Here is a 21168-nt window from a genome sequence, read left to right as displayed (position 1 = left end):
ATTTTCACAAATTGCACATGCAGCTTTGTGGCTGCTGATGGACTTACAATAATATCTTGTTACCAAATAATGTAGAAAAAAAGATAGGCTTTCTAAAATCGGATGTCCCTTTGGTATTTGAATCATAAATTACTACAGTAAAGATTTAGGTTTAGGTTTACAGGTAACCTTGCTAACTGTGTCAGGAACATGAAGTAGTGGATGTAGCAAATCTAACTAGTAGAATCAAGAATCAAGACATCTTTATTGCCAAGTAAGCTTGCACACAAGGAATTTGACGTGGTGAATGGAACACTGGTACTTAACAACAAGACAGTAAGGGCAAAACAAGACAGTAAGGACAATAAATATAGAAACCTAAAAACTAACTTTAAAAATTCTAAATAAAAATAAAAATGCCAACTGTACAAAGAAAGGTATATAAGTACTTTTACGATATAAATAAATGAATAAGCCTAAGCCAGAGTGCAAATTTAGTGGATGAATATAATAATAAAATGTGTTATAGAATAAATATTGCACGTGGTTGTTGAGATATTGCACTGGAAATCAAGGATTGATAGAAATGTAAAATGTAGCTATTTGGATGGTATTTTTTTAACAGGGGTAACAAACTTAAAGGAAAAATGAAGGTTAAGTTTGAATTGTGATTAAATATGTGAATTGTTTAAGCGTTTTTAAAGAAGTGGACTGAAATTTTCGTTAAAAATAAAATACAGAACATTAGTGTGTTTCTGTCCGCTTCACTCAGGATAATATCACTTTAACTGACGTCCCTCACTGTCAAACTGTCCTTGAAGGTCCATGTCTCAGTTTTTGCATAAATCACTTGTTAACTTGGAGGATCAAAGGTCTTTTATGAGTTATCGCTGGAATTTGCCCGGACGCTCAGACAGTCAGAGGCAGGCGGTCTGTGAGCTTCCACTTGGACCACTTCAAGGCTCCTTCACCTCTAACCCGGGTCTGTCCAAAAACACCTAAACCGTCCAACATGGAAAACTTGTATGAAACAGTGGAGGAGAGAAGTGTGCATGACTCCAGCAGTGATCGATCTGACAGCCCGGCCGGAGAGCACAAATATGAAAACACAGGTGAGGCCGTAGAGCCGCTTTACAGCGAGGTGGACGTGCACGCATCCGCGGGGCCAGAGCTCGGATCGCCGGACTACATGGAAATCAGGGAGGAGGACAAACACAGCAGCTCGTCCTCTTCCTCCAGTGAGGATGAAGAGGAGAAGGCCGAGGAAGTAGCAGAGGAAATCGAGGAAGTGAAAGCTGAGGTGGAGCCCGAGTCCGAGCCGGAGCCAGAACCAGTGGTGAAGGTAGAGGTGAACGGTGATGTGCACGACGGATCCAGGCGCTCCTCGTCTTCCTCATCATCCTCTTCCTCAGCCGGAGATCCATGTGATGACCCGCCGATTCAGACAGTGGAGGAAAGCTTGTCAACTCTGGAGAGTGTGACTTTGGATGAGAGCAGTGCTGCTCCGGCTGACCCCGGTCACCCTGAGATCTCTCTGTTTGTCAAGGTAAGAAGCATGAAGGCCTGAAAAAGGCCCAGACACTATATCTTACTCTGCAGAGTAAAGCATCAGTTTGCTTCAGCCTCATCTCATCAGCACTTTTTTTTTTTGTACTGACAGCAGATTAACTCAGCACTTGCCATAAGGCTCTACAGTCTCAATCCCTTATTTCCTTCCCTTCTCTTTTGTCTTGTTGTAATGGTTAGCTACTGAAGAAAACCAAACCCTTAACTTCAGATCACACATTGATATCACTCAGCAAGGTGTCAACCAATGAAGAAATGCCACATTTTGTGGATAGTCACTTGATTTCATTTATAAATCAGGACAATATCTGGAATATATTTAAGAAAAAGGTGAGCACAAATAATAAACACCATCCAAATATTTTGCACAACAAATCTGTGTCTGTGTGTGTATCTGAGCCCAAAACATGACTAATAACTACAAAAGGCGGCTCTGAAACAAAGATACGATGAGAACCATAAAAAGATAGTTAAAAGCATTGACAGAACTGGTACATGTGATTGTTGCAGTGGCTTTAATCTGGACGTGGTCCAAAGTAATAATTAACCTGTTTACTGTGCGGCCATAAAAACCAGGGGTGAACTCCATGCCTGAGCAAATCCGCCTGTGTTCTGCTGCTTGTCAGATAGGGCTGCTCTGTGAGGTGTGCTATCAGTACACACAGGGACACACTGCTGATTGGGCAACTGAGATTTAAAGTCTGACTATGCTCAGCAAAGGTTTTACAAAGGGGAATGATCGATTTGTTTTGGGCTGAATCTTAAAGTTTCTTTGCAGTGTATTGAAAAAGGTTGTTTTTTTAGATATAAAACAGAAAGATGCAATCCATCAAGTTGTTGTTTTAAGTTATTGCACAATAAAATGACCTTGAAGATTTATTCAAATGATACAAAATTCCTCCTGAAGTTAGGACAAGAACTGGGGCTGAAAAAAGATATAGCATGGGTCTTAAACTGTGCCAAAGGCTAGCAATATAGACAATACTACTTTGCTTTTTAGGCTGTCTTTACACCCAACAAACATATTAACTTTGTCATTAAAAGGACAAATGTGTGGCATTTGGGATTTTATATGAAATACTGACACATTTAAGCTCACGTGAGGAACTTTTGGTTTGACAAATTTAGTAATGCCGTCAAACAAAGTGGTATATCTGTTTTCTGAAGAAGAATCACACCCTGTGATCTTTGAACAGTAAAAGTATCCCTGGGAATCTGTTTCAGGGAAAATGTAAACAAAGGACCTTCTGGTCTGAGTGTTATAGATCACTTTGACACCAACCAGTTGACAATGATCAAAGCTTCAAAGATAACTGCATTCATTTGATAAATCATGTTCTTTGTGATCTCATTTGTTTTTGTATCTCATATGGAGGCATCAGTGTTGATCTCAGCCAGTTTGAAAACTCCTCACTGCAGGTTTAAAGTACCAAGGGACTCGTGTTTTACATATTGAGATATACTATCTTTATGTTGTTATATCAGAATTATGATAAACATGGACCATAGTTCACTAGTTCACCATCAAAGTGCTAACAATTTTCTGCCCAGCATATCACCCCACCCTGCATCCTATACTGCCTGTGGCTGGATTTCCCAACAGTTTAATCTTCAACGATCACCATAACCATAAACTGATCTGGGCTATAAAAGTAGGAAGGAGGGGAAGGGGATCATTGTTCAGTGCCTCTAAGCTGACGTGGCTCCTCCCCTGTGATAAAGCAGGGCACAGGCCTTTACTATCTCTGCTACTATCTTTAGGCATTTATCACATTATTATGATCTTATTTTAATCTTGGGCTGTTGGATAGAACACCACAGGATCATATTGAATGTAAAACTTACAAGATACTTTAATAGTTTCTTTTAAATTTTAGGGATCACAGTATCATGAGCGTGAGTCCCCCCTTCATCTTGGCTCCACGAGCTGTCTGTTACTGTTTGATGTTCTGATGAATCATTAGCTCAATAAGTCAGTCATTTGAACTTCTTTGTCTCAAGAGGACACCAAGGCCAGGTTTTAACCCTTAATGTTAACATGATCATAAAGCATCATTTCGAAATCCTTTGAAGAACAGCGATTTTGTGATGTAGGTTATTGCTGGTTTTACTGACAGTTCATGCAGCTAGCTGGTGGCTAGTTAGCTTAGCATAACACCAGAGAGAAAGGTTAACAGCCAGAACCCTGGCACTATTAGGTAACAAAATCCACCAATCACTATCTAATCACCTTATGTTGCCTTCGCTACATCTTTTTAACCTGCATGAAAAATGAGGTGCTAAAGCAATTTAAGCAAACTGGCTTCTGAAAAAACTTGATATTTAGTCAACGAAATCACACACACTGATTACACACATGGTGCATACATCTAATGACCCACTTAGACACATCATCAGTGACAGTACCAAGGGTCACGCATAAGGGGATTCAACTTCAGACCCCCTCACCGTGGCCTAAGACCACAGCTTGTCCCTCTTGAATCACAGCCAACCTGATGCTTCCTCTGCAGCCTCTAAAACTTTGCTGATCGCTAGTCTTTTGCGCACTATCCCCCATCTGTGGCACTTATATTACCCCTTTTGCTGCTCACTGGCCTCCTTTATTCCCTCCAGGGCACTGTGAGCTCCAGCATGACCAGTTGTTGATGATGTCTTTGGGGAATCTGAGTTGTTTCCCCAGGTCCACCATCATCTGCCAGTCATGTGCTGTTCCAGAGAGGCTGGCAGTCTGGGTATTCAGTCTCCTGCTCTAATAAATGCGATGTTGCGTCTTGTTGGTTGGAGATGTTTGACCTGATCGACGGTCCTTCAGATGGATTCAGTTACTACCTCCAGTACTTGGTCAAGATGCCAATGGTAGAAACCCCCCCCTGGTGCATTAGAACAGCTGCTGAGGATGTGTTCCAGTGTTCCTCTTCCTTGAAACAAAGGACTCTATAGGGTTTCAACCTTGTCCCAACAGAAGAGGTTCAATCAAAAAGAATCAGAACATCATATACCAACTGGATGAGGAACTTAGCGTGGAAGGAGTCAGCCTTTCAGAGGTCAGGCCCTGCATCTTCTGATTCATTGCTTGTTCCCATTTGGTCCATGTACCTTATGCTGCAGCCCCACCATTTGGCTTCCGTCTGGACCAGGTTCTGCCCTGTTTCAAGTCGTAATGCTTAGTTAGCTCAGCCAACTGGTTGCAGGCTATAGCTGTATCACAGTTTCCTAATTGCAGGGGTTTCTTAGATCTGCTGCTAGAAATGTAAAGATTGCAGTGTTGAATTTCAAGAAAATGTTGCGGTATTGGGTAAAAGCTGCCAAATTAGGTAGCTGAAAGTCTGTATAATTAGCTCTAAATCTGAAAAGACTCTCAGCTCAGCTCATGATCATCCATTGTTTCAGTATGTGGTGCTGTGAAGCCCTCTGAGACTGTACAGATAAAAACCTGAAATCATACATTTAGAAACTTTACAACATTCTTCCTCGCAAACACAGGGATAATGAACTTCCTATGTACAGGCTCAGTAATTGGTGCTGCATGTTGGTGTGTCAGCCAGGAGAGGGGGCTGCTCTATAAATAGAAACAGATTAGAAAATTAATTCTAGCTGCTCTATGTTACCCTTTCTCTGCTGTCATATGACTCGAGCATCTCATGCAAAAAACGATTCATTCTTGGTAGATAGAGTTCTATGCATATTTAAATGAACCAAATACTGAATGCCAATCAATTACTTCTGTGTGCACTTCAAAGTTTTTGCGGTTAGACCTGGTTTTATTTTTGTTGCCATATAGAAAAGTGAATGCAAACTCATGCCTTATAAATAAAGCCAAGTTTGAATAATTCAGGGATCATTTTCAGGTGTCCCCCTGGTGATCAAATATAACCTGACAGAGTCAAATATAGCATAAATACAGCAGCCAAAGCACCCAGAAATCCCATTTTTTTAAAAACTATTTGATATTTGGGATGACTCAAGAGCATTAGATATACTTTTTGACAGTTTGAGATGTATCTATAAATATATTTAACCTGATCTGAATCCTGGAAGCAAAGAGGAAAAGAGAAAAACAAGAGTATAATGAGGTTACAGGTTCAGGAGTGACGACGCAGTTAAGAGAGGAGGTGGTGGTAGAGATGTGTGTGAGAGGGGAGGGTGAGGGATGCGGCTCCACCCACTGCCATAGACTGACTGACACCTGTTTTCTACTTTGTGTCAGTGAGAGCTCACTCTGCTCTCCATCTGTGTCCAAATCAGAGCACAGGGCTGTCTGCCTGCCACCTGGACCGACTCTCAGCCTCACCTGCAGGACCCAGATAAGGGAGAAGAAAACCATTTTCAAGACCACAAGGTGGATTGAGGGACGAGAAACTAAACACAGCTTCTTAAGTTGATCAGTGTCAGCCGAGAGAGAAGATATCTAGTTCTTTTTACATCTTCTGTTAGAGGATGTAGACCTCCAGGGATACCTAAAGGACTGTAGATTTCAAAATAAAAGAATCAAGTTGACAGCCAGAGCCAGGCACCATGTCCACTAACGGTCCAGACAGAGACCCTGAAATTGAACTTTTTGTCAAGGTAAGACAGATACAGAGATATGGAGACAGTATTTTCTTTTTAAATTTAACTTTGGATGTAAGATAGAGACAGTACATCAAAGATATTTTTAGTGTAGCAGCAATGTGTGTTGTGGAAAGCTGATGTAACTTAATAGCAGAGGTAGAGTTACTGCAGCACTGGCACACTGTGCTCCATGTTGACCTGGGATTGTTGTGACAGTGACACTGAAGCTGCTTGTGGATGGTGGGAGGCAGCATTATCCAAACTCACAAATTAAAAGGCAGCTTTACTGTTAGATTGTATTCAGAAGTACTTTATGGGATAACCCTCTTTAATCACAGTCCATTGAATCAGTCTTTTATGTTTCCTTGTTGCATCTTTCTGTGCACGCATCAATAGATGCTCAAAAATATCACCCAGAAAATAACAAACCTGATCACAGTTTCAGTGTTAGTAGATACAGTAGTGTTGTTTTGTTATAATGCACTCAAAACCCTGTGGGAAATGTTAGAGGTACATGACTATACCTGAGGCAGGTAGGATGCAAGCAGGTGGAAGAGCTCATTGCTGATGTGCTGTTTAGATGCACTGACCCAATTAGCCGCTGTGGAGGCTGCTTTTAGCCATTCCATCTCCTTGGAAACCGGTCAGCTAGGTAACTGAAAGTTCACTGCCACGCGGTGTAGGTCATCACCCTTTTATAAGCCATACTTTATGCATCATTATCAGCTGCTTTAGGTTGTGACACTCATATAAAGCATAGATCATAATCTTTAGGTAAGTTAATGTTGTCCTTGTTAAACCAAACTCTCCCTTTTTGCTCTTTATGTGTAAATCAGAGTCTGATGCACAAGTACTCAAAGATGAGAGCATTTTTCTCTCATGCTGCCATCTAAGATGTGCAGGGACAGTGAACTATCCTTCATGGCTGAGGATCTTTTTATACCCTCAGTCCTTTAGAAACATTAGTTTATCAGTTTGTGTTATATATGAATATGCTGTGACCACCAGCTATTCAAGTTAATAGGCCCACTGTCTGCATCTACTGTGGCTTATTTAAATACTTAAACAGAGGATGAGTATCTCAATATTTAGAGAAACCCTCCATGTGTAGCAGACTTCAACATGATGCAGCCTTTGCAGAAACCTCATAGCTCTAGAGGTTGTTATCCTCAGATAAGTCCGAACGACTATATGAATGTCTGACAGAAATCCATACAAACATGGACCTTGGGCACACTGTGATGCTTGGTTACACCAAAGCATTGATAGATGGAGCATTTTTTGTCTTGACCAATAATCAAAACCTCCCCTGCCGGGATGATCTCATGTTAGTCCCTTTCTTTTGAGTCCTTCAGGCTTAAATGAGTGTATTAGTAGTGATCTCTGGAGAGATTTTCCTTTGAACATCTTTAACCAGCAGAATTGTACCCTCATTATTCATAGAAATGGATGAAAAGAATAATTGCATCATAGTTATACTCAAATTGTCTACACTGTAAAGAAGAAGCCAGCACAAAGGAAATGTTATTACTCCATAAAGTGCCTGAAATGATCCCCTTGAGCCTGGATATCTGATCTTTCACGTGAGCTAAAAGATTTAATGGCTAAATACTATATGTTACAGTGTAGTATTCATGTATGTGTTGGATCATATGAGGTAACATTGCCGTCAGTGGACCCCTCTCATCCTCACATCACTCAGCGGCTCGCTCCTTGTGCCCACAGGCTCGGCTGTGTGTGTGACAGCTTTTGTCCTCCATGTTCTAGATGTTGATTGGCTATTATTATCATCCTCTGTGTGTATTGTGTTACCGCCCCGCTGCTGAGCCCAGCCACAACAATGCACAGACTGAAGCATCACATGCACCCAGGCTGCATGAGAGCACCCGGCATCAATGGCTGGCTCAGCTACTTTTTAGACTGACAGCTCTGTTTTCTGGTCTTTGCTGGGAGCAGTGAACTGTGGGAAACGTGTGCTGAATGCAAAATATTTCACATTTTTGTGAAGTATCCTTTCGTGTGACTTGATCGCTGGTTCTGCATCCAATAATATAATTTCATCTTTTTGGTTTAATGTGTGCAACAATAATGGCAAAATTACAAGTCACTACAATCCTCTAATGCCTTAATCAAACATGTCAGAAACTGAACAAAATCTCTGCGGTCAAAGCTCAGCTGACCTTGAGGTCATTGCTCTTATTTCACTGTGTGTAGTGGGCCTCTATGTGACAGTGGGTCTGCAGGTCTGACCCCTTAACTCTGTGCCTTGCTGGTCAGTGAACCAGCTGATGGAATCCCTATCCATAATTCAGCTGGACCAGAGGCTCAGGTGTCACAGCTGATTCACTGCTGTGAGTCCATACATGCCGACACATGAGCTCACTACATGTGCAGAAGAGTACAGCAGAGAGGAAGTCAGTGTATCAGGTGTTTGCTGTCAGGATAGACTTGAAACTCTTAAGTGTTTTTGTTTGTGTTTGTGAATTATAATCTACATGTTTCTTAACTGGTACTTCAGCTTAAAGGGATGGCTCACTTTTAAAGTGTGATTGTGTGTGGTACTTGTCAATAGTAATTGTATTACCCACAGGGGATGCCGATCAGCTCGGCCCCTTTGTTGAGAAAATGGCAGGGGAGCCAGAACTGAAGCTGGGCTATTGACAGACAGGGGTCAACAGGGTCAACTCTGCAACATACATTTTGGGACCCCGTCTAAAATGAGATGGCACATCTCAAGGGGTTTATCCCAATAAAGACATTTCTTCTCACATAATTTAGCTAATTCCAAGAAACGCTGATGTACCATCAGAAAACCCATTCCTTTTTGCATTATTTGTTGACACATACGCACATACATATACTAAGCAAGACTTGTTTGGAACAAAGATATAACATTTCTTACCAACACAACATTTTCTCTTGTGTTTTAGTTTATCGAGGGTTAAGATCTCAGGTGTATTACACAAGGCTGGATTATCAATTTATCTGTAAAAAAAAAAGCTTTTTAAAATTGTTTGAATCTTGATTTTGTCTCAGTTTTTTTTTAGATGAAGATATTTTGGATTTATTTTCATTATTATTTTAGCTTTAAGGCTTTGCTGGATTTCTCTCTTAAGGAGTTTTGCTGTAGTTCAGGTTAAGTAATTTATAACCTTTCAAGATATGCTTTCAATGTAGCTCCACCAATACTGCTTATTTACATGCTATATTCCTTATCCACACATTATCTAGTCCACCCTTTGGGGTAATTTTGGTTAAACATGTTCCTTTTCATTGATTCACATAAGGGATTCAGGGTGACGTGTGTTTTTCATACTTTTTACATTTATACATGCTATAACTCTTCTCTGAACATCCTAACTAGTCAAATAAAAGTCAAATATGATAATTATAAGTTCAAAATATACTTAATTGTAAGTTGGAACTTTGCTGGTTTCACAGACAGACACCTTTATGACTATTCCCCTCTGCAATTCTGGATATAGAGCAGATTATATGCTGGGACCTCCCTCTTAAAAAGCAAACATGTGAGAGTGTTGTTGTGCACAGTGCTGCAGGATCAACCTGCAAAGAAATCTGAATAACCTGTAAAAAACATTAAAGACATCACATGCCTTATGCATTTGTGAAACTCTTTCGAGCTGCAACTGTCAAAATGTACTCAGTTGTTTGATATAACTATTTTGACGTTTAAACATGTGGTTGTATGCACATCAGAAAACAATGGAAACACTCATAAAGGTTACTGAAGCTTTCTGGATCCTTGAAAGAAACTCTTGTTCTGTCCAACCAATGTCATATATTTCCCAGTTAATCCATCTACTGCCATTATAATTTACTCTTTGTCACATTTCATCCCTCTAACTTGTTCTCTGACATTTTGTTTGCGTGCAGGCCGGCAACGATGGAGAAAGCATCGGTAACTGTCCCTTCTCTCAGCGTCTTTTCATGATCCTCTGGCTCAAAGGGGTCGTCTTTAACGTCACCACTGTTGACCTCAAAAGGTTAGAACACAGAAACACAAGCTTACGACAAACAGCTCATGCACTCCCTGGCATCCTCATGAATTATTGTTTTCTCTGTGACCTCTTTAGAAAACCAGCAGATCTGCACAATCTGGCTCCGGGAACACACCCACCTTTCCTCACCTTCAACGGAGATGTGAAGACCGATATCAACAAGATCGAGGAGTTTCTGGAGGATATGCTGTGTCCTCCAAAGTAAGAACATTGGGAGGTTTTGTGATGTACTTAAGGACTGGTGTTTACAGATTCTTATTGTTTACGATTGTTGTAACCCTTTTGAGAATGACACATTTTTTCACTTTTAATACTTGAGATCAAAAACCTGAACTCTATGTTATTCAGTGATAACAGACACCACTTTATAACATCAGGAAAATCTAGACAAGTTTATCATTTTCTCTATTTCACTCTCGAATGAACAAAAAAGTGTGGCCTGTGTTTGAGCAGTTGCAGAGAAAAATGTCAGATTAACTAAATCAGTCTTTTATTGCCTGCAAAGTTTTTTACATTATAAATGGACCTTAGTTTGAGGGAGCTTAAAGGGGCGAGCAGCCAACTCAGTGTGAGTGTGTAACATGTTTTCAGTCTAAGCCGAGCTCCAGTCCAGGTGTTAATGCTATCCAGATGCTTTTTTTCTCTGACTGCGTCTCCTGCCTCTGTCCCCCCCTCTCTCGTCTGCTCAGGTATCCCAAACTTGCCGCCAAGCATAGAGAGTCGAACACAGCTGGAAACGACATCTTCGCCAAGTTCTCAGCCTACATCAAGAACACCAAACCAGAGGCCAACGCCGGTGGGCTGCTCGTTTTATGCCGTTTACACACACAGACGCACACACCCTCACACACAAACAGAGCAAAAATGAAAAAGACATTATTCTGTTTCTCCACTAGGTAGTAGCAGAGTCCAGTGTTTGAGGCTTTTCTCTCACTCCTATGTATTGCTGTGCTGCCCCCTCGTGGGGTTATCAAGAAACAGGTCAAATGTCCCATTGGATAGGTAACATTTATCCATATGTCTGTGTGTGTTCAGTTCTGGAGAAAGGTTTGACCAAGGCTCTGAGCAAGCTGGATGACTACATGAACTCCCCTCTGACTGATGAGATCGATGCAGACAGCATGGAGGAGGAGAAGGGATCAAACCGACTCTTCCTAGATGGAAACCTGCTGACTCTTGCTGACTGCAACCTGCTGCCTAAACTGCACATAGTCAAGGTAAAGAAAGGGAGGTAGATGGAGGATGTATTCTTTGAACTTACTGTCTGTTAAGGCAACTTGGGTACAGCCTTACTTACCCATGTGAGTTTTATCTTGGAAATCAAGTACACATGAGTTAGGCTGTTTTAAATCAAATCTCGTACATACCATTTATCTATAAATAGCAATAATAAAAGATGGCGTGTCTTTTTTATACACTGATAACATGTTACCAGATGAGAACACGTAATAATTGTAACAAAAATTTTATTTGTAGAGCACTTTTCAAAAACCAAGATACAAAGTGCTTCACATGGGCAGTAAAAAAAAACAAAACAGGCATTACATAAAATCACACAAGCCAAGATAAAGAAATAAAACATTAAATACATACAATTCCCCTAAATGAACACTAAATGAATACAATTATTTTCAAATATATTTCTTGAAACAGTTAAAATCAAATAAAATAAAATGAAATTCAGATAAAATCAGGAAACGCTCTACGATAAAAGTATGTTCTCAGAAGAGATTTAAAAGAGCTCACTGACTCAGCAGACCTGATCTCCTCTAGCAGATCATTCCAGAGTGTCAGACCCCTCACTGCAAATGTCTTGTCCCCTTTAGTTTTCATTTTTGTATTTGGAATGCACAATAAACCCGTCCGAGGATGTCAATACACGCGTCGGCTCGTAAGGTACTTGTAGGTCTGCTATATAGTTAAGGTCCATGAAGAGCTTTAAAAGTAATCAGTACAATTGTAAAATCAATTCTAAAACTTACAGGGAGCCAGTGCAAAGATGCTAAAACCGGAGAGATATGGTCACATTTTTTGTTTCTGGTTAAAACCCTGGTAGCTGAGTCTTGTACAGTTTGGAGACGATGAAGGGATTTGTTGTGCAGGCAGCTAAAAGGACTGTTACAGTAGTCGAGGCGTGATGAGGTAAAAGCATGTAAAATCATCTCTGTGTGTTTAGTGTAGTGTATGTTTATGATGCTTACCTCAGATCTGAAAAGTATTTTTTTATCTTAAAGCAAAAGGCCTGCAGAAAACTAATCAAGGGTTGAAATGCTCCAAATGTTTTAAGTCTACTTAAAATAGAACTGGTATTAAATAATACACTTAACTCAAGTCTTGCACTTATTCTATGTTCATTCAAATCACTCTGCCACTGCTGTGGCAAAGCCATTATTATGGCCTAGGGTTGGCAATGTCAGTATGACCGCTTGAGGTTGGCTGAAAAACCCAAACACATACTGTTAGTGTCCATGTTAAATTGTCAAGTTTTACAGCAGAATTCAACATGTTTACATTTCGGGTCTCGATACCTCATTCCTTTATTTGTGACATTTGCAAAGGGGGGATGTTTTTTTTGCAGCTCATCTATTTTGATGTTAATGAGGCCAAGAGTTGTGCCTGATTAGACATAAATAGAGGTGAGGCTGATTTGGCTGACTGGTGGGGCTGTTGTAGCTGTTTGCCAAGTTGCTAGGCTATGATCTCAACTCCACCTCTTTGCCTGTTTCTACATTGGCCTAAAGTAAGTTGGAGTCAGCTTTTCCAACATGGCGACGGCTTTAAGGGCTTCATTATTCCTCTTCAAAAAGGCAACATCTAAAGTTTATGAAAAAACATCTGAGGTTAACTTCTCTTTCAGCCACTTGGCAAATGTTAGCATGCTAAAACACTTAATTTAAGTCATGAACATGGCACAGCTTGTTAGCAATGTAATTTTTTACATTGCAGGCAAACAGTAGCAACAGCATCCTCATAATGCTGCCAGTGGTGTTAGACTTTTGTTGTTTGAGTTAAATTCAATCAGCAGCTCTCAGCATTTATTTCATACAGTTCCTTATTACCACTCAGACACATACACAGCATTGAAAATAACAGTGAGGCTATTCACTTTTCCAGTTTTCACAGAGGGTTGAGGGAAATAAGGATTGGAAAACAGACAATGAAATCATTGAAGTGGCACCTACCAAAAAGTGAAAAACAGTAACAAGGCTTCTCTTGGTTGATAATAAAATGTCAGATGAATCAAGTTATTTTTCCTCACTTCAAGTTAAATGTGCTGATCTGTCTTCTTTTCTAGGTTGTTGCTAAGAAGTACCGCAGCTACGACATCCCCTCCCACTTGATGGGCGTGTGGCGGTATCTGAAGAACGCCTACACACGTGATGAATTCACAAACACCTGTGCGGCTGACACCGAGATCGAGAACGCCTACAAAGACGTGGCGAGGAGACTGGCCAAGTAACTCGCCAAGTGACCAGAGCTCAAACAAAATAAACTAGTAACACAACACAAAATACCATCTTATTTTTAGAATACATGTGGCTGTCCTTTTCAGCGTGTTTAGGGGCATTTCTTGAAGGAAAACTTAATTCACAGGCTTCAAACAGAGTCAACTTTTACTCAAACGTGATTGTGACTGTCTATATTTATTCCTCATAACACAAAGCTCTCTTTCATATGCTTTCCTCTGGTCCACACGACCAAACACTTCACTAGCCGCTGATGTCAGGGCGGGTTACTTTATTTATTCCTGAGCCCACAGAAGTCTAGTCTGCCTCCAGTGTTTATGAGCAAGCTTTGGCTCCAGTGGAGACACCTCAATTCATCTATGACTGATGATTTATGCTAATTGTTTGCTGAACATATGACTGTTAAAATCTGCAGATTCATTATGATTGTCATTCATTACTGTAGGTATTGCTGTAGTTTTTTTGTTCCCTGGAGCTTCTACATATCTTGAGATTCACTCCTGCTTCTGAAAGATTGATTTTTAAGAATGATTGATTTTTATAATAACTTTATAATGTTTTCTTGAGAGAACAAAACTCACCTGGCGAAGGCATTAATAGCTTGGAACAAAGCTTTTCTCTGATTTGTTTGCTTGCATAAATCTGTTTTAAATTGCAATATCTAAATCTGATATTAGATCTGCTTTTTGAATATAAAAAGCCTCAGCTATGTGCCTTTATTTTGAAGAGACATAAGTCCATGCCAATGCCACTGATGGATTCATTCTAAAAAATGTATTGCAGCCAGAGCCGAGCCATTTGTTCTGCCTCTAGCTATTAGTGTTCAGTCGAGGTATTGATTTTGTCTTGAGTTACATGATATTATGAATGGAGAGAGTATTTATTTAGCAGCCCCAATCAGGCCTGATTAGGTAGAGCCATTAGTGCTGCGATGAAAAGCGTCTTCCAGGCCAGGTCCACAATGGTCAGAAACCCTGCCCTCCAGCCCTTCATCAAAGAGACATTTCCTCCGCTCTGAGGAGTCCGTCAACATCCCCAGCCTAAAGTTCAAGTTCAAAAGTTTCATTGTCCGCGCAAGAGAGGAGGATGGAAATTTGTCTTGGGGCTTATCGTCTTTGGCGTGGTGTCAGCCTGCAACTTTAGCGAGACTTCCTTGCAGAACCATAAGGCTCTTGTGTGGTTTGGACAAACATGTGATATGAAATTGGAGCATGATGACTGAGAGCCTTGCTCATTGCAAAGCTCTACAAATAAAATAATATTTTCACAGATCGGCTTCTGCCTTTTCTTTTCTTTCCTTGCTAGGTGATCAATCAAAATCGATACTTTCGAGGTTGTCATGTTGAGGAGGCAATATCAATGACAGGAAAGGTGCTGGTGGAAGCTGGATCCTGAAAAGGGTTAAGTGTGGCTGACTGAGTTGATCAAATCCAGTGGTGCAGGTCTGTTTCTCCATCCATAACAGAAAAGGGGAGAGAGAAGGAGAGAGAGAGAGAGAGTGATGACCGTTGACAGGCTTAAATAGAGGCTTCCATGCCAGGGATCAAACGCCATCCCTCTTCTCCACTCTCTCATTAAGACGGAAAACCCGAGCGCCGCCATCCGATCTGTCTCCATTTTTCCTCAAAGGAGTCTAACTTGAAAGATCTGCGCCTGTCGGATTTACAATGGTGGGCGAGCGGTGTTTACTGAGACGCGGCCTTGCCAGAAACAACAGTCAAAGAAAATAAATGGAGCCTGCCGAGTGTTTCCACAGGAGTAAGGAAATATGGAGCGAGACTTGTGCCTTGCTGTTTGGTAATTAGTACCTAAACATCCCTGTCCTTGGATCCCATCGCTCACATCCAACATTTCTGCAGGCTGGATAATATACAGTGGAGCATTAACGTCAAACACGTCTAGTCACGGGGCCTGGCACGCCACATTAATCTGTTATTACGCTCCCAGTGGATCCACCAGTCGCTGGCCTTGGCTGGGCCACCATAGCATAGGGAGTCCATATAGGCTGACAGGGACTCGCACACGGCGCACTTTTATAGCCAGGTTCAGTAAACCTTTGCAGCTCGGGCATAAATTGTCTAAATTGAGACTTGCTCTGAGACATGAGCTGATTAAAACAAACTGGTGTGTTTGACGTGTGAGGACCCACCAGGAACAGACCTATGATCCAATTAAAGACCAGACCTATAGTCTAAGAAATACTACCAGAAAGACCTCAGTGCACTTCTAGCTGCTGCTTGCCTTACATATTGTACCCGTGAGACGGACACGTATGTTTCAGCCTGAGGTGAAACCCTGCACCATCCTGTCCTGTAATAGCAGCAGCAGTGTTGGGAAAACTACCCCAGTACATGTGAGCTACCAGTTATTTCACCATAGAAGAAGAACTATATACCATAGAGAAGAACTTTCTGTGGAAGAAATCTTGTTTAGTTGACTAATGCTGCATCTAATAGAGTTAAACTACTTTGAGGAGGGAAAAGAAAATAATTGACATATGATATGACGTCATGACAAAATATGATATGCAAAATTATTTCCAACCAGACATGATAATATGATATAACACAGCTTTTATTAATATATAATATTATATTATTAATAATATCTTCCACAAATTCCCTCATTTAGAATAAACTGTGGCCAAATATTTTTTACAAGCTAATAAACCAGTTTACTGAAATGCACTGTAGTGGTTCATCTGTTGTGATCCAAAATTGTTCTTTGAAAGTTAAAGCTCCAGTAAGGGAGTTTTGATATCAATGGATATCGTTAAGTTTAACTTTAAAAGGTGAAGTTTAATTTTAATATATATCCACTGTACTGGAGGTTTTTCCAGAATCCTACAACAGCATTAATCCCTGTGATAAAACATATTCCATCTGCCACGCACGCACGCACGCACGCACGCACGCACGCACGCACGCACGCACGCACGCACGCACGCACGCACGCACGCACGCACGCACGCACGCACGCACGCACGCTTTATAGTTTACTGTAAAGGACATTTGTTGTAAACAAAATACCTAAATTAAAAAGTATTTTCATTCAATATAAAACCATGCTTTCATTTTTTTTCAAGCCATTCCAAGGGGATCATATGGTAAGTATTTTCTTTAAAAGTTAAAGGAAGGACTGCAGCAAACAAAATAACCCGTAGCAAGTCAAGAGGAGTGGCCAGGGGTGGCATGGCCCCTCTAAAATGTGATTAGCCGCTTCAGGTGCCACCCACAAAATCTGTAACTATGGTTGGCTATTTGCCTGATCAGAGGCAGGACTTCTGTTAAAATTAACTATTTGGGCTGTATTGTAATACACTGACAACACAATTCTCAGCATGTATATGAAGCACATTTTCTCTTGTTGACATTTTAAATTGATATATTATACTTTACACTTCTATTTCACAAGACAGGTGTGTAGGAGAGGCATAAATAAAAGTGCTTTTTGACAGCAAGAACTTTCCCCAGGAACGAGGGACCTTTTGAGGAACTTTTTGCTTTTTGATAGTAGGATGGTCTTCATTTAATTAGGGGGTTGTTGATCTATCCCTTGAAAAATCCCTCCGAATCTTTCTAAGGGTTCAGGAACTTTAGGGGCAGGGAATGCATTTCTGAACATTTCTGACTGGTAAAGCAGCCACAGTGTTTATTTCACCTACTGTCCACAATAACGTACCCACAATTATGATTCACTTGATTTAATAACTCTTTAACGTTCGTCCTCTTTAAGCCTGGTAGTGCAAATGTGTCTCTGTTAGCTCCTGGTGTTACAGTTTGAAGAGTGACCCTATAACTGGAAACCCTCAGCTGAAAAAGTCAGTGGTTGTCAAGTTTACTACAGCTGTTGAAACACAGACGAAGCATGCATGTATCCTACTTTAGTTATTTATTAAATGTCCACATATACTCATCCAATATGTATGTTGTGATAATCTAAAGATGTTATTTAGGGAACCATCTTGCAAAAAGTTGCCAGTTAACAGGGCCGCTCTTTCAACCAGATCACTGGTTGATCTCTGCCATACATTTTTAAATTTTTCAAATCTGTCTTCTCACTTTAAAATGAGTATTTCAGGCATTTGGAATCTGCTTTGTCCCTAACACTTGTCTCATCCCAAGTGATTCAACAAATCCATTTGCAATTCCATAAAGCATGATCAAAACAGTACAAGTTGAATCTCCTCCATGCTAAAAGGCTAACTGTCTTACATGACAATGCTGGACTGTCTGTTCCCTTCTATTTCCTATATTTGTCGTATGGTCTCTTTCCAACTATCTTCTACTGGTCTGGTAGTGTGGTGCAATTACTTGTATTACTTCTTTACAATGTCACTGGCCTGATTGACATAATCTTAACAGGACGTCAGGCCACAGCAGAAACGCAGACAACACTGGGCAACAAGAACCATTTAGTTGGTGAAGAGAAGTTCCTGGAACCTAAAGTTCCTGGTATTTCTGGTTGAAAAGCACCTTAAGTGTCATACATATATGTCTTTAATATATATTGTATGTACTTTAAAATTGTGACTTTGGACTAACATCTTTTTGAGTCCTTAAAAAAATAAGCTTAGAAGATGTATATGTTGCCACTCTGCTGTTACTTTTCAAAAATTGATATGCAGGAATGTAACTGTGTGATAATGAAATGTTGTATTTAAAATTGATGTTTAGTTGAGACAGAATGGGTAAGTAGATGTAATTTATTCATGGGTGTGTGTGTGCCCATATTTAATGGCCCCCCTGAGTCAGTATCCGCGTTTAGCCACCCCAGTCAAGAAAGTCTGGACAAGCCCTGTTACTACACAGTTGAAGTGGATTGTTTTGTTTTACAAAGATGCCTTTTTCTTTTTATCAAAATTCTTCCTTTTTGAATCTCACAACATATGCCAGTACAAGTTATCTTCAAACACAGTTGTTCTTGGCTTCCTAATTATCTTCTATGCTGATGACATTGTCTTGTATTGTTGGATTAGCTTAAACTCTCAGAAGAATGGGCAGAATATTTTTCTCATTCAGATGCTAACAAAAGAGATTTACTAGTCGGGACAAACAGCTGTTAGTAGTTTTTTCTGTGTTTCTTTTAGGAACACAGATGCTGAGCTGTGTGACCTTAATGTAGCAAAACAGGTAAAAATTAGATTTAAGCTGTTTGACCTCTCTCTTCAGACTAAACTACAACTCCCTATACCTGATTTTTGTATTTCCTGATTTTGGGAAATGACTGACATATGACATTAACATCAACCCTCTTGAAGTTGAAGGCTGAGGTCCCTCAGGCCAAAGAAGGAAGTGTCCAATCAGTGCAGGGCTGACGTCGACAGAACCCATGTCATAACAGGAGATCATGTTCAAAAGCGAGACAGAGCTGTGGAAGACAAGTCCTCATCTCTTCCACTGTGAGACAGAGAGCATCCAACAGAGTATCAAGTTTTCAGCAGGTCCCCCCACCCTCCTCCGCTCGCCTGCCCTCAGATGCTTTGAGTGACTTGTGGTGGAGCTTGATGGGGATTATTGATCTGCCTGGCGCGCGCCTGCGGTTTCGGCGTAAGACTGACGACCTCACCAGAGAGAGCTCTTGGCACACACCGGCCCCTGTCTTAGATCAGGGCCGTGTGGAGGCCAGGACAAGCCTGTCGTGGCCTGAAAACGTGGACTGTTTGAGCTTGGAGCCAGGTGATCAAGACATTTCTCTGAGTATTTAAATAATCAGCCTCAAATTATGGCAGAAGATAACAATAAACATATCTGATTGGCCTCTTGGAGAGGAGTTGTAAAAATGAGTAGCCGTGTCTGCAGACAGCAGGGCCCGGGGGTATTTATGCTCTTGGTTAGCTTTTACTGGTTAGGGTTTCAGTTCCAGTTGTGGACCACATGAAATAATCCATGGCCACTGGAGAAGGATGTGGACACTGTGCTAATTATGTGAGATGATGATGTCAGGTAAAGATACTTTCTCCTGAGCCAGGGCTTTTTTTCCCCTCTAATGTCGTGTTCCAATGTATATAACCGCGCTGTGGCGACCACACTCGCTATACGACCACACTCACATCCACATGTCGGACATGTCTGGATCCTCAGCAGCCCTCACACATCCGCACTGTCAGCCGGCCGCTCACTTTATCATTCAGAGTTGTAAATCATCGCTTCGCCTGCAGGAAACACACAGCATTTTATTTTCCAGTCATAAACCATAAAACCTGCCTCTAACACGAGTTATGATCCTTGGAGACCAAGAGGATGAATGTCTAAAGCAGAACCAGACACGATGGCGGGCATCCTTCATCCCTCCCCCCACCTTTTTTTTTTTCTGCCTGGCATAGTGGATTTTCCAAAAAGCCCCAACATGATCCAAATGTCACCATGGTAGTCCGTCATTCAGCAGTGAACTGGAAATCTCTGACTGCTCTGAATTACCAGTCCATTAGTTCTCAATTAACACTTGCCTGATAAAGTTTTAACGGCCCTTCATCTGACAGGAAGAGCACATTGAGCTCCTTCATGCTCCGTTTCAGGCAGAGATGGGGCCTCTGCCCAAATTTTTGAAATTTTATTGCCTGGCTGGAACCTATGGAAAAAGGCTGTTTTGCATGAATATTTGGCACCGACTGGACGTTTATCCTGTCTTATGTTATGTACACTCAGTGTGCTGCAACAGCTTGCCACTTTTTGACAGCTGAGATGGTGTATAATTTAAAACACTGACATGAAGCGGGGACCATGGATGGACAAAGAGGCCTTTTGTTTGTGTATTTGGTTGCTGTCCATGGTCCTGACACTTTCATTTTCACTGTAATTTTCTCTTTAAAAAAAGTGTTGCAAGTATCAGGTTGCATAATCAGGACTGGCACATGTCATTAAATGTAGGCCTTTTATTTCATAAATGCACTTTCCTCTGAGTCCCCTTTAATGGTTTCAAGGAATCAAATGTTTCCAGAGCAGGCTGAAGATGCAGGCGAGCTTTAATCTAGTGATGAATGGACTCTGGTGCAGGATGTCAGGCTCTCTTACAACCAGCCATGTCTGTGAGGTTCTGGGTTGCTGTTGGCCTGCCAATTGATCATTTCTTTTATTACAGGTCAAAAGACAAATCATGGTTTACAATCCCCACTCTGTAAGGCCGAGGAACTTTTCAAATCTGACGATCATTTACAGAGAAAAGCTTTTGGAGTCCAGAGAGAGAAAACGTGGGGTGTTGGAACTTCACTAGGAGTAAGACTAACATAATAAGCGCTAGTTTGGCCACATCCAGTCTGACTGACTGCCTGCTTGCCTGCCTGCCTGCATGGAACACTGTATGGGTGGGCCCCTCACACTGGTCCCTATGGTTAAATAAAAAGCCACTAGAGTGCGCCAAAGTACACAGTTATTGTTGACTCGGTTTGAAATCCTCCTGGAGTCGAGAGGGGGGTTTGTTCAATTACAATCAGATCAAATTAAGATCAGTCCTGTGTGTTTTACATGGGTTATGGGCTGGACTCAAGGATGGTTTCCCTCTGAGATATTAAGACGGATGGACGCCATTGATCAAACTCAGATTACATCAGATTACAGAGGTTCAAGGAGGTCAGGGCTTCATGCTGA

General features: G+C 41.1%; 1 protein-coding gene across 1 annotated transcript; it reads left to right on the top strand.

Moving 5' to 3' along the window:
* The first annotated feature begins 796 nt into the window (after positions 1 to 796).
* Positions 797 to 14853, top strand: clic5b (chloride intracellular channel 5b). The gene is made up of 6 exons (XM_034698936.1): positions 797 to 1525; positions 9991 to 10100; positions 10191 to 10316; positions 10805 to 10911; positions 11151 to 11332; positions 13411 to 14853. Exons 1-6 carry the CDS (start codon positions 992 to 994, stop codon positions 13573 to 13575), a joined length of 1224 nt encoding a protein of 407 aa, XP_034554827.1. The 5' UTR covers positions 797 to 991; the 3' UTR covers positions 13576 to 14853.
* The last annotated feature ends 6315 nt before the right edge of the window (positions 14854 to 21168 follow it).

The sequence above is a fragment of the Notolabrus celidotus genome, chromosome 13 (assembly GCF_009762535.1).
Source record: "Notolabrus celidotus isolate fNotCel1 chromosome 13, fNotCel1.pri, whole genome shotgun sequence".
NCBI lineage: Eukaryota > Metazoa > Chordata > Actinopteri > Labriformes > Labridae > Notolabrus > Notolabrus celidotus.
This window is presented reverse-complemented; position numbering and strand designations above follow the sequence as displayed.